The sequence below is a fragment of the Numida meleagris genome, chromosome 5, assembly GCF_002078875.1.
Source record: "Numida meleagris isolate 19003 breed g44 Domestic line chromosome 5, NumMel1.0, whole genome shotgun sequence".
NCBI lineage: Eukaryota > Metazoa > Chordata > Aves > Galliformes > Numididae > Numida > Numida meleagris.
In genome coordinates, this window is record NC_034413.1 from 55,387,631 (window position 1) to 55,402,415 (window position 14,785).

At 37.4% G+C, this 14,785-nt stretch overlaps 1 protein-coding gene across 6 annotated transcripts in view; it reads right to left on the reverse strand.

Moving 5' to 3' along the window:
• The window catches only part of SLC4A10 (solute carrier family 4 member 10), a 180,236-nt gene that overhangs the window by 16,543 nt on the left and 148,908 nt on the right, over positions 1–14,785 (reverse strand). For all 6 annotated transcript variants that reach the window (XM_021399397.1, XM_021399394.1, XM_021399398.1 and 3 more), the window contains exons 15-18: positions 5,763–5,868; positions 2,828–2,989; positions 2,470–2,583; positions 1,920–2,081 (exon numbers count right to left, since the gene is read on the reverse strand). In XM_021399397.1, the coding sequence (XP_021255072.1) occupies positions 1,920–2,081; positions 2,470–2,583; positions 2,828–2,989; positions 5,763–5,868 (544 nt within the window). The remainder of the gene's footprint in view (positions 1–1,919; positions 2,082–2,469; positions 2,584–2,827; positions 2,990–5,762; positions 5,869–14,785) is intronic.

Below are 14,785 nucleotides of genomic sequence, written 5' to 3' on the forward strand. Positions count from 1 at the left end.
CCCCGATAACAGATCAAAAAGCTTTTCTGCTTATAAATAAGATTATAGCAAGATAATGGAAAATACAGACATTCTTCCATTTTAACTAAATCTCTTCTCTTAATAACAGTGGATGCTAGTGTGCAGACCACCCAATTGCACGGACAACTTTCCTTGCAAATTTAAAAATGACTGGTGATCTGCATCAAACTTGGTCATATAAATGTTTGTTAGCATAGCTGGAAGGAATACTTATCTTCTGTTTTAATAAGGCTCCATAAATGCTATTTAGCTGCAAGCTATTTTTCCTTTAAAAAGTCAGGTAATGATTTATCTCCACAAAATTTTGCAATATGGCAATAAATCCAATGTCATGGTCTGATGAAGCAGCGACGTTCATGCAAACAATGAATATGTTGAACCATAACTTTGCCTGTAAACCCATGCAAATGCCTTTTGACATAAAAAAAGTAACTAAACTAAACTTGGAAGGGTTTGCTACAGATACTGCCAAAAACTGAAATGTGCGCCATGCAGAATTTGCTATGGGAACTATATAAAAAGAGGGGAAAAACGAGCTGGAAGAAAACAAGTCATTTCTTTCTGAAGACAACTTTTTTTTTTCTAAAATGGGAAGTGTCTGGGTTTATGAAAATGTAAGCCACATGAAAATGCCATCTTATTTACTTACATTATTTGAAAAGGGAAATTCATATAAAATAAGGAAATTTTTTTTAAATGTAACTCTAGCCACGTTCCCTCACTCCCCCAAAGCACTTATAAGACTTATCACCAAGACATATCTTAAACTCAGAGCCATATCAAGCAAAGATATTAGTTACGTGCACAATGCACTCAAAGAGTTTAATTCTAAATCCTAAGAGAGACACCTTTTTTTACCTTCTGACACATTTATAAGGAATGTATCTGCTAATGCATACAGAATCTGAGAGCATTTCCTCACATTCATACATGATCTGAGGAACCTGACATATGGGAAGAAAAAGGAAGCATAGCAACAGGTGATGCTACACCAGACCCCAGCAAAACTAAAACGCAGCAAGACAAGGGGGCAGCCAGGAGGACCATCTGACTCCCAGATGCCAGTGCTGAAAAAACACATTCCAAAGCTTGGCAGCAAATTCCTGCATCTGTCAAGTTAACCACATGCAATGCTATGGATTGACATGAAGAGCCAGGCTGACAAAGAGGGCAAAAAAAGAACATATCAAATGTCACAATCATCCAAGAAGAGGCAGTGCAGAGTGAAGGTTGCAAATGCATTTGCTAAAGCAACTTGGGATTGGATTCCTGCTTATTAAAACTATGTCAAAAAAAAAAGCCTAAGCTTGCTGCATATACATGTACAGAAACCTGCTGCTAGATTTTGCCCAACAGTTTTTCAGAGGGGTGATGTCCCTTTTTCTCTCCCCATCTGTAGGCAACTAAAGTGTTAGAGAACAGAGCAAGAAGTTATCCTATGTTTTAAGAACCCATTGTGCCTCTAAAGTTCAGTTTTATTCTCTTTTCTTTAAGAGGAAGAGCAAACAAGAAAATCTCTTATTACGAAATGGCCCCCAGTCTTTCAAAAACCAGTTCAGTAGAACAACATTGTCAATATGTGAAGAGGCAATTAATATCACAATGCTTAAGGAAATTATAAACTTCCTGATTTTTTTCTTGAATTTATATCATACTACAAATAAAGCATCGAAGATAATACTTTCTTGATTCAGAACCTCTGTTCCAAATCACACTGGTAAAGACTTCTGTAAGGTAGCAGAACACTGACACAGGGCATAGGTACCACATGGACCAATGGAAAAAAAAAAAAGCCTAACACTCCTTTATATTGCTATATAAAATGAAATAAATTAGCATCCCTGACTAGATGAAGATACATGATAGAAAATGACAACGAAAAGTATTTGATGGAATACCTTTAGTTTATGCTCTTTTCTATTTATAATGACAGCTGTAATCTGCTGGTCCATAAAAATAAGGATAGTACAAAGCAGAGCTGGAATTACAGCAGCTATCACTGTCCACCAAGGATTAGGCCCCAAAGGAGTAATAAACCATCCACGATCATCTCTGGTAGGCTACAAAAAAGAAAGTCATGCATGGCCAGTCAGAACTCTAAGGACTATGTACTCAAGAACACACAAGAACATTACTAGGATACAATTTTCTTTAAAATAAATAAATAATCTCTATATATAAAACAGAAAAATGCTAAACATCCTATAATATAAAGAAGACAAAGTATATGTAATAAAGTCATTTGGGATATTGCAGACTTGGTTATGTTTGGAAAGAGAACCACTGAATTACACAGGTCATTATTCAGAGCAGTTGTATAGCACTCGGTGAACACAACAAATTCATGTACAGCCTCACAATAAAAACATGATAAAATTACTATAAAATTACTACAGTGCACTATTATTTTTATCAAAATGACCAGGCAGTGTATCATCATCAAATTACCTTAAAAGCATTTGGAACTTGTAGTTTTGGTGATGGAATCCCAATGGCATAGTCAATTAAAACCATGGACAAAATAGTGAGAAAGACAGCGAAGTCGCTGACAACAGATCGTACCTATCAAGAGAAACAAAAATTTTAACCAAAACACTCACATGATTTAGGACCTATTAGGACTTACTTCTCTTCAGAGTTCCATTTTTTGCTTACAGATAAAAATATATTTATTCTAGTGCAATTTTTTAACAGAGGACAGACAACAGTGCCCACTTTACCAGCAGTAAACTGAATTTGCAATGCAGATGCAATTCATGCTTGCACATAACTAATCACAACTTCTGAATTAAACAATGGGACACACCTTTGTTGGGAAGTATCGGCTAGTTTTGAACTGCTTCAGTGTGGATGACAGAGTTACTGTAGAAAAGAATAAGATGACAGACCAGAAGAGGACATCTGGAACATAAGGACCATGGTGACCACAGGCTCGTCCAACAAACTCTCCATGAAATTTTTTACATTCCTATCAGGGAGAACAAAGTAGTATTGTTCTGAAAAACATCCGTGTTTAGTCTGGTACTATCTTTCCATTTCCTTTCCTAAATTACAAGTAAACTATACTGTATTAAGAAATATTAAAATTATTTTCAGGTATTTTTTTTTAAATTAAGACTACTAGTATTTCTATCTGGTCTCAAAAGTATCTCAGAAAAGTCTCAAACTCTCAGAAGAATCACTGTTTTTAACCAGTATTAAATGATTGGGTCACTAAGACATAACATGAATAATTAATATAAAACTAGATTTATTTAAAGCTGAACATGCACATATTTATTTTCTGCTTCAAACACAGATCTGCACTTCCTAATTTGAACGTTTGGGAAAAAAAAGCAAGAGAATGGCCGTTCCTAATACATCCACAAGAAATGACTTTTTGTTTTAGCTCCACAGGCCAAGAAGTTGATGGAAAAGCTATTTCAAATGTACAGGATTAGCCTAAAAGGAGGCCAATACATTTAATACCACATGAGGGCAGCACATTCCACAAATCACCTTTGCTATAAAAACGTGATCTGGTAAAATGCAGCAAAATCCAAAATCTATATTAATTTTATTGAATATAATTTAAGATCAACCACTCAGGTGCAGTAGAAAACATTTCTAGTAATTCTCCAGTAGCATGCTTAGTTGCTACGTTTCTTCCAAGGTGACAAGCTAAGGAATAGAGAGCAGCTATAAAAACGGGAGCTACAAGCTCTGGACTTGCAATTCTTTCCTTCCCCTTACTCAACCCCTCCACACATAATAAGCAAAAACATACACAGTACCCAGCAATTCCAGACAGCAATATCCTGCCAGATCAGGATCCATGTTACGAGAAACAGTATTTTAACAAAGTGCTGGCTTGAAAAAAATCCATAGTTTCTATTTGACAATTTGAAGGCACTGAGATAAGAGTGAATTTTTTTTCTCTATAGTAGAACACCCAGAATAAACACAATGCAATGGATTATAGATGCGTTAACTGGGAAAAAATATAAATAACAAGGAAATCCTGGAAATCAAATAGAGAACTTGTCCTGGCCTGACCTAGTATTTGATGTTGGCAAAGCAGAGGGATGAAATTCATTGTGTAAGGAGAGGTATCAACACATCTACTGAAAAGTACTTTGTCACTATCAGAATAAGAACTCTGTTCATGCTTGGTTTGTCCTAGACTACAGAAAACAACAACAAAAAAAAGTCTTACTATGGTTTTTAAGAGAATTTATGTCTGGACAATTTATGTCTTCAGAAACTTAGAACTTATAAATCAGACAAAAGAAAGAAGAATTGAGCGTCAGAAAAAACAGTGAGGCTGACCAAATTTTTACAAATAACTAAATCTAATCTTTTACTGCATTTCTACAGAATAGGAGACTTGAAGATTCCTGATGATGCAACAGAAATAAACTTATGAAAGAATGAAAAAAATGGGTACTTCTTTGACAACTGTAGAGATTTGTGGGAAAAGACGGCCAGTTACACTGCTACCCATTTAAACTCAAGTTTTGGTAATAAGCTTTTGAGAAGTTTTAAAGGGCTTTATATAATGCAGCTGGTCTTTTACATTTATAGTTAAAACAAAATCTGTTATTTTAAATCTCTTCAGCTGCAAATGTACTCTGAAAAACACTGTCAGAGATCTGAGAAAGTGAGAGGAGGAGTCTGCCCCTGCACAGATGCTCTTTGAGTGTGCTGCAGTTTTGGAAATATTCATTCTGGATTGCTGGAATTCCTCAGGCCAGCAGTTCTCAGATTTCTCTCTGCTGTTGCCACACCAACGGAGTTGAGGAGCAGCCCTTTCTGTCAAGGCATAACAGCCATGGAAGGCAGTGCTTGCTTAACTCATGATAGGAGGACACGAGGTCTTCTGCATTTCTGCCTTAGAAAGAAAAAGTGCTGGAGGTGATCAGCTGGATTGGATTTTAAGTACTTCATTTGGTTATGCTTACAACAGGGTTAATTCTATTTTTACTTTTTGAGAGATAACTTTTAGTTTTACGTCTCTTTGGCTTTGCAGTAAAACGCTATCTTTATGAGAAAAAGTGGTGGCCAAATCTCAATATGACATTTTAATCAAATTGCAAAGGTTACTTTAATGAAGGAAAATCTTTACTAGTAAGTCCTTTAAATATAGAAAACGGTACAATTTAGAAATAACATATCTGTGTGAACAATTTTTTTTTAAGCTTGTTCCTGTCTTTGTACCCAGGGAAATAATTCACATAACAATGATATATGTAAAACCGAGGGCCTAGATAAGAGAGAAATTTGGCCACTGAACAGGAACGTTAGAAAATGTCTCCCCTTCCTCTCCTTTATAGCCCAAACAGCTGGAAGAATGTTTTTGGGGAAATAAATGCTTCTAAAGTCTTTCTACGCAAGAGAACTTTGGTTTCACCATCTGGCAGAATTTAGGACAAACCCATTATCATTTGACATGTTTAGACTTAATCTCAGTCAAACTCTTGTGCTAGCACGTCAAGGAGTTTCCAAAGCAGGGCACAAAATGCACATACTTGCTTTAATGTGTATTACCAAAGACTGCATAATGATCTAGCAAAATGTGTACAAAAAGAGATAATTCTACAAAGTCTATGTTAACCTTTCTTCAGTTAAGTATGTTATACTCTTTGAACAAATAGGATCAGAAAAAAAGAAACAGTATTTTTTCTATTTATGTACTCAATTAAGGACAGATGAAATTATTTTTGCTGATGCCTTTACTCACTAAGTTCCAATATTTCACTTACTGACACAGTTAGGTTCCCCCATGGCACATCAGATGCAGATATATTGTAGTCCTGCCAGTATCGTAAGGTTTTATTGCTAGGATGCTCTGGTTCCACACAATTGCATCTGAAATGACAAAATAGTATCTTTCTTTTAGTAACAAAAGATGTACCAGATATGGATCCAAATTATCAACATTATGATATATTAGAATTGTGCTCTACTTTGCCATGTAATTTTAGTTTAAATGAATTCAGTAAATGCATGCTCCGAAAGCAGTTTGGAGTTCAGTAGCTAGTGCTATTACTGGAGTAATAGTTGCTGTGAGGTGCATATGCATATATAGTACGTAACGTGGCATGTTTAAACTACTGTCCACAGCATGTTTTCCACCTATTTTCCTCCTATTCTGATGCTTCTGAGCGTAGTCTTTAACACTGAGAATTTGCCAGTCCTATACCACTCCCCTCTACACAGGGACTAGACGTTATGCACAGCTCCAGGCTGACACATTTCCCAAATGCAAACTGTCTGTATTCTGTTTCTTTTTCTTTACCAGAGTGTCTTTGTATGCAGATCGGACTAAGTGCCCAGTCAACTGCCAGGGCTCTGCAAGATCACCGGCACCAAAGGCTCTTTGAACTTGTGTCTATTGTTTTTCCTTTCCCCACAGCTATGTTAAATGCATGCTTTTCACTTTAAATTGCATATTTTAAAACACAAAACATGAAGAAGCAGTATGGGAACACAATACTGCAAAGAGGCAATTTGAAGTAAAAATTAAGTCTTTAAAGTCTCTGAAGGAACTGAGGGAGGCTTTTCCTTTGACAGAGACTTCAAAATATGCAGGATACTCTGCAGGTTCCCAGATGTCAAGTGTGCTTTGCAGTTCTCTTTAAGTTAATCCTACTTCAAAAATCTGTAGTACTATCTACCCTGCTAGTATTTTAACTCTCTTATGACAGCTGCAATTAAATACTTCATTTCCTTTTCTGATAAAGATTCTCAGTAGCTGGGTAAAGGATAAAATCTGATGAAATAGTATAGAGCTATTAAGTGCATATTTGCATTCCATTTCTACCAGAGTATTGCTTTACTCTCTTAGCTAAGCCATCATTTTTTTTCTGAAAACATTTATCTTTCCACAAAACAAGGATTATAAACTTGTAATATTTTCTATACATAGAATTTGTCATCTACATTTTGAGTACAAAATAGTGCTATTGTATTTCCATTACAATACTATACATGTGACAAAATAGCTGCATTTAATATCTGTATATAGAGAGATGTCGGTTTTCCATGTGCAACACCTTGTTTTTATTTTAAATGCAGCTATTTATAAAAGAAAGAAAAAACCCTCACAGCCCATGAACAAAAAGCAAATAAGTAAATAAATAAAGCAATAGCCAGACAATATGCTTTGGATCAGGCCCCAAGTGCAGAATGAATGTGTGTTCAATGCATAGTTTTAAATATTACAAAATAGGTTAAATGGAGTGCATCTCTAGCAGTGAGCTAAGGTAGCATAATAAGTCAATAAATGGTATGTCTACGTTATTGCAAGAATATCTGATGTTCATGCAACAATGCAAGTGTGGCTATTTCAGGTTACTATTGTTTCCTGTGAGCACAGGAGCTCCCTGTCCCTGATGTCCAACGCTGATCGCAGACTGGCCAGACGCTGGGCGATGGCCCATTGGGGTTTGATTACAGTAGGCCAAGGCAGCGTGGGCTGTTCAATCACAGTCATTTCTTTCTCACTAGAAGGGAAGACTGTGCATGTCACCAACACTACATGGTACAGCTACACTTGCTGCAAACTGCAAAGTTACATTTAGAAACGTCTCACAATTGAAGGTATAGTTCAAAACAGCTCAAGTAATTCACCTCCAGATAAGATCATCCTCCTGCTTATTGCTAGATCAGTACCACTTTCCGTCTTCATAGCTTTCAAGTCTGGCCTATACCAAGTTTCATGGGCATTTATCAGTGGCAGTTCATTCATGAGCAAGTATAGTGACTTGTGCAAACTCTGCCCATAGGACCAAAAACTTTACCCTGAATCCAGCTATTGCCATGGAATGGGTGAGGGATTAAGTCCTAACTGTAAAGATCCTGCTTTCTACTGAAAAAGGTAAAATTAAAACCAGAGTAGATCATTGCTTAGCATTATAGGAATAGGAAACAACCCCTGTCCAAACCAGAAAATACAACTGGAGGTGCCACTATTCAGTGTCAGAATATAAAAGAATAACTACCAAAATGTGACATTTCATAATAGATGTAATTCTGTAATGATGAATATTTCCCAAAACAGCTGACCTACAAAAAGAAACTCATACCAGACAAGTAAGGCTTTTAAAAGTTTTAATCTTTTAAAAAGTTTTAATCTCTTCCATTGTCATTTTTTTCTCTAATGGAGAGGTCAGCTCTCAGGAGAAAAATATACTGAATTGTTAACCACAAACACATCTCTCTATTTTTTGATACCTCATTATTCAGAAGGCTGACTTAAGTAAATACGTATTGCCTCTTGAAGGTTCCAATGTGATTAAATCCTTGTAAAATTGTTTAAAGTGCTGAACATCTGCCAACTACAAGAGATCTATAGCAATGAACAAGAGAGTACACATAAGGCTGTAAGTACATTTTCTAAGCAACATACTCAGATTCAAATAGAGCAGCAACCATACAATACACTTCCATGCCTTTTAGTCATAAGGAGTCAGCAATCACCTTTACTACGGTAAAAGATAATTCTGGCCCAAATTATAATGCCCCTAAACTGCTGGGTAGAAAAATAAGCAGGGAAAGGAGTCTTTATGGTCTTTACATCTTCTAAGGTTCTCAAGAAATCTAAAGGAAATCAGGATGTGGAGAACAAAGACTTAAACTAAACCTACAACTTCTTCCCTTCTGTGCCCTCCCAACCTCCTTACATTTCTAATTTTTCCCAGCAAATTTTGCTTTTGTTTCTTAAGTCTCAATCTGCTATTTATTTATTTAACATGAGGCAGCCACTGTAACTTCACTGCACACATTTTCTATATCTTGGTCTGTTTTCAAAGAGCAGAGATAGGGTTCGATAACAGAGGCTTCAGGTCATCTCAGATAACTAGCAGTGTTCTTCACTGTTCCCCCAAAAGAAACAGTTAATACTATCACTATTAGCACCAAAAGGATTGTCTGTATGACTAATACAGGTTAGTAGATTATAAACCTGTTATTTCATGTTTAAAGTACTTCTCTCTTTTGTAGATCAGCAATAAAATATAAACATCATTGCTACTCAGCAACTAGTCAGGTGAAAGATTCTGTACTAAAACTACTCAAAGCTGACTGTTTAACACAAAACAAAAAACTTACTCCCTAGGCCTTTATTTGGCTGAAATTAACATAGGTGTGGTGTGAGAACCCCTCTCATTTCCACCTCTTGTCCCCAATTTTTCAAGCTCTTTCTTCTCTATGTGTTTATGCAGCTCTGAAACCCACCATTTGCAGCACCCTCCCCACACAGTGCAGCATAGTGCTTGCCCATTCTGCTGCCATTACAGACAACATAAAACGTTTAAACAAGAGTCCTGCACAGTGTTTTTGTTAGTAAATAAAAAATGTTTAACTGGTGCAGCTTCCATGGGAACCGCATGGTCAATCATTCCTGTGAAACTGCCAATTTATCGTATTTTGTTTTCAAGGCTGGGAAGCACTTACTACTAACAATTTTATTCAAGTCACAAGGCTCAATTTACAGAGATCCTATTCGTCCAGCATGTACTTACTGCAAGCTACACATACTAATACTAGATAAGGCTTTGCTTGATAAAAGGTGCAACTGCAGCTTCTTCACAATTAGCTAACATACCATTTCCCCTTCCTAGAAGAGGAAAATATTTTTGAGCTCACTTAAGATAGAGAATGAGATTTGCTTACTATGGATATTTATATTAAAGGAAAACAAAAAAGCAGGCAAGTATGATGAATAAGTTACAAAATGTGCCTGTTTAAATAAAGTGTCTCACTGAATATCAGACCGCATATTTGGTAATGAGTAGGAAGATTTTACCCTAAGAAATAAACTATACTCTACAAATATGCTGTGCATTAATCACAAAACAGTGACAGAATAAGAACACAGTAAAAAATGGAAGATAAATCACTAATTTCATTTTAAAAGCAAACTACTGGAACATGCACATCAGGATTGCCCATCAATAGCAGAATGCCCTGCATGTTTAGGCTGTCTTCAAACACATACTATTTTCATGTGAGTCTTATGAAGACTGAAGAGTCCTTCTGTTTGTGTAACAGCTGCTACATGAAAGTGGCAACAACAGCATCACACTCATATGCCCTGCTGCCCCATACGTACAACACCTGTATATCCATGGCATTGTATTTACTGTATTCCTTCTCATGTCAACATCCATAATGATGAAACCAAAGTCTCAGTGGAGGCGAGACTGGAAACAAAATAATTAATACTTGATGGGAAATGATCATGTCAGTTAAGTTCTATTCTCGGTATCACTGAAATCCTTTCAAAGTACAGCTGTCAGGGCAAGACTAAATTCTTTTCTTCATTTATTAATGAGATCTGCCATTCTGATTTAGACCACTGAGTCATTAAGTTGCCTGTCTGTGACAATCATGAACATGAGTAGACATTCAAGTATATTCTACAAATTTTAAAGTCTATATAGTTTAGTTGGTGAAACTAAAGAGGAAAACAGAAAAGCCTCTAAACATATCTAGATAACACACTCCACATCACTTCATATACACAAATAGAAATATGTATCTACATATCTGCTGGAGGGTAAAAAGGCACTACAGAGGGACTTGGATAGACTGGATCGATGGGCCAAGGTAAACTGTATGAGTTTCAATAGCGCCAAGTGTCAGGTCCTGCATTTTGGTCACAACAACCCCACAGGCTTGGGGAGGAGTGGCTGGAAAGCTGCCTGATGGAAAGGGACCTTGGTGTGCTGATGGACAGTCAGCTGAATATGAGCCAGCAGTGTGCCCAGGTGGCCAAGAAGGCCAATGGCATCCTGGCTTGTATCAGGAATGGTGTGGTGAGCAGGACTAGGGAAGTCATCCTGCCCCTGTACTCAGCACTGGTGAGGCCCCACTATGCACCTCAGTACAGAAAGGACATGGAGGTGCTGGAGCAGGTCCAAAGAAGGGCAACAAGGCTTGTGAAGGGCTTGGAGAACATGCCATATGAGGAGAGACTAAAGGAACTGGGGCTGTTTAGTCTGGGGAAGAGGAGACTGAGGAGAGACCTCATTGCTCTCTTCAAATACCTGAAAGGTGATTGCAGTGAGAGTGGGGCTGGTCTCTTCTCACTGGTGACAGGACCAGGGGAAATGGCCTCAAGTTGCACTAGGGGAGGTTTAGGTTAGACATCAGGGAAATCTTCTCTACAGAAAGGGTTTTTAAGCACTGGAACAGGCTCCCCAGGGAGGTGGCTGAGTCACCATCCCTGAATGTGTTTAAAAACTGTTTGGTTGTGGTGCTCAGGGACCTGATTTAGCAGTGGGTTGTAAGAGTTAGAGTAGTATGGTTAGTGGTTGCAGTTGGACTTGATGATCTTGAAGGTCTTTTCCAACCTGAGCAATTCTATGGTTCTATAAATAGATATCTGATGTTACAGTGAAGAAATCACAAAGAATTAGGTTTCTTTGGATAGTATGTAAGAAGAAGATTGTTCTGCCAAGTGGAAAGTCTAGAAAACAGATTTGTAATCATACTGTAGTTTCGTTAACCATGCTCGTCTCTCATAAAGGCTGCCCTATTACCTGTCTGGTGTAGAATGCAGTCTATACATTTGTAGCAATATTATGGTATGTAAATGCTATACATAGAGGTTATCATGAAGAAAATCACCGTTATTATGTGGGACGTTTCTTGTTTTGATAATGCATCTCAAAGTTTTCACTAACTCAGAAATAATTCCAGGTTGTAATCTAACCCCACTTCCATGGTGGGGAAAGAAAAAAAAAAAAATCAGTGAGTACCTGAAGAGATATACATGCTATGTGGTCAGTTTAATTTTTGATTGTTGAAGTGTAGTACCAATACAAGTGTACCAATACAAACAAATATACCATAATAAAACTATACAAGGATTGCATGTAAACTCTTCTAGATTAAGACTGCACTTTGTTGTAGAGAATTGCTTAACAAAGAGATCCTATTCCAAAGCAGAGGGGATGGGTAATAGGAAAGAATGAAGCATTTACTGAGCTTAAGAGAGAAATAGAGTTAGTTGCATTGAGCAGAGATAGGGAAGACATAGATGAAATGCAATAAATATATACTTTTTTTCTGGATTCCAAGGCTTGCCAAGAAGAAAAGGAGAACCAGCAGTTAAACTTGATGGCAGTTGAATGGTTCTAGGAAGAAGATGGGTATTCTATAGGTACTCCACATGTTGTAGGAGTACAACATGTGTGTCTGGATCCCCAGCACAAAAAAAAAAAAAAAAAAGATGTGAAGCTTTTGGAATGGGTCCAGAGAAAGGCCACAAAGATGATCAGAGGGCTGAAGCATCATCTTTCCTACAAAGACAGGCTCAGAGGGCTGGGCTTCTTCAGCCTGAAGAAGAGAAGGCTCCAGGGAAACAGCATAATAAGCTCCTTTTAAGTACTGGAAGGTTGCAAACAAGAGATAAATCAACTTTTTACATGGGTAGATCATGATAGGACAAGGGGGAACAGTTTTAAACTAAAAGGAGAGATTTAGCATATGTGTCAGGGGGAAAATTTTCATTGAAGTGAGGTGCTGGAACAGGCTGCCCAGAGAAGCTGGGGATGCCCCATCCCTGGAGGTGTTCAAGGTGAGGTTGGATGGAGCTCTGGGCAACTCTAGTCTAGGGCAGCCTAGTGCCTGACTTAGTGGTTGGCAACCCTGCCTGTGGTAGCAGGGTTGGAACTAGATCTTTGAAGTCCCTTATAGTCCAGTTCTATTCTACAATTCTCAGGGAAAGAAACAGAGTATATAGCACAGTTACTTAACTGTAGAGGGAAAAGAAACATCTACAAAGATTGGGCAAAGAAAATCTATAGTCATATGTGAGTTCAAAGAAATCATTACATGAAGTGGAATTCAATTTTATGCCTGGGATCCTAATGAGAAATTCTGTGCTTTTGATCACTGACCATGCATTCCAGCTGCAACTCACAGTATACAAAATAACATAATGTAAATGCATTATTACAGGACTTACATTAAGTTGCAAACATAATGAAAGATTTAAAACTTGTTTGTGCAAAGAGTGGTATGCACAAAGCTAATCTTCACAATGACTTCTAGAAGCAATGGTTTCTGTAGCCTGCAAAAGATACTGAGATTGACATGATCTTGGCTCCTTAATTACATAAGAGTGGGATTTTCTACTCCTAATTCATAAGTGCATGTCAATACCAAGACAGATTGTAATATGCATATTACTGTGCCAAAAAATCAGTTTAAAATTATTCAATGTAATCTGTTAATAATTGAGTAACTTCTGGTAAAGATTATTAAAATAACATGAATTTACCCCTCTGAAAAAAAAAAAAAGATTAATAAAAAATAGAAGGCATATAAAGTCCCAAGATCTAAGCAACTTCAGCTAGAGAAATAATTTATCTTCTGTATTCAAAGACAACTATCGCAACATGCTTGCCCTTTAGAGAGCACTAAATTTTTTTTGCTAAATCTGTTCCTTTCATCCAAGATGCTCATTTTGTTTTCCTTTTGAGAACCTTTATCTTCAAACCACGGAGTTGTAGGGGTCTCCTTTCCTAGCAAAAGTGATACCCTAATATTTAACGTACACATTAAAACTGATGTGTATTAGTGTTCCAGACAGAATTCACTAACTGGAGATACGTTTGCTGCAGAAGTAGGAAAAAGCAGGAGGAGGAGAGTACCGAAATAAAAGAGTTGCTATGCCAACCTACAAATGCTAATGGCATGACAAATACAAAAAGGTCACAGAGAAAACAAGAGAAGAAAGGAAGAGAAAATCCAGATCAAAAAGTATGTGTATTTTATATACAAATATGTATTTAAATTCCTTCAAAATTATGTGTTTTAAAAAGAAAAAATGTACCACAGCAGCACACTTAAAATCATACTGCCTTTGCCATTTTGATTTACCTCTAAAATGCTTTCTTATCTATATCCTAAAGACTGTGTTCAAAAAATAAATAAATAAATAAATAAAAAGTAGATTTTTCCAGAGAGGTCACTCGAAGATCATGGCCAACATTTTAACACAAAGTAACAAACAAGCATAATAAAGAAAAAAGGTGCATTAGAACTAGTTCCATGGTAATTAGACCATGAAATGATAGATATTTTTATATTTTTGAGATAGAATTCTGTAACAAACTCAAACATGTATCATAGAATGGCTTGGGTCAGAAGGGACATTAAAGACCACCTAGTTCTAACCCCGTGCTGTGGGCAAGGTTGTCACCCACCAGCTCAGGCTGCCCAGGGTCCCATCCAACATGGCCTTGAGCGTCTTCAGGGATGGGGCACCCACAGCTTTTCTGAGCAGCCTGTGCCAGTGCCTCAGTATTTCCCTCTAATATCTAACCTACATCTCTCCTCCTTTAGTTTAAAGCCATTCCCCTTTGTCCCATCACTATCAGACCATGTAAAAAGTCTGTCTCTCTCCTGATTATAAGCTCCCTTCAAGTACTGGAAGGCAGCAGTGAGGTCCCCCTGGAGCCTTCTCTTCTTCAAGCTGAAGAAGCCCAGCTCCCTGAGCCTGTCTTTGTATGAGAGATGCTCCAGCCCTCTGATCACCTTTGTGGCTCTCCTCTGGACCCGCTCTAACATCTCCGCATCTTTCTTATGCTGGGAGCCCCAGGCCTGGATGTACTCCAGAAGGGAGTGTCATCAGCAAACTTGCCAAGGGTGCATTCAATCCCACTGTCTATGCCATCAATAAAGATGTTGCAGTTGGACTTGATGATCTTTCCAACCTGAGCAATTCTATGATTCTATGATTCTATGTTGAAAAGCACAATATATCTTCCAC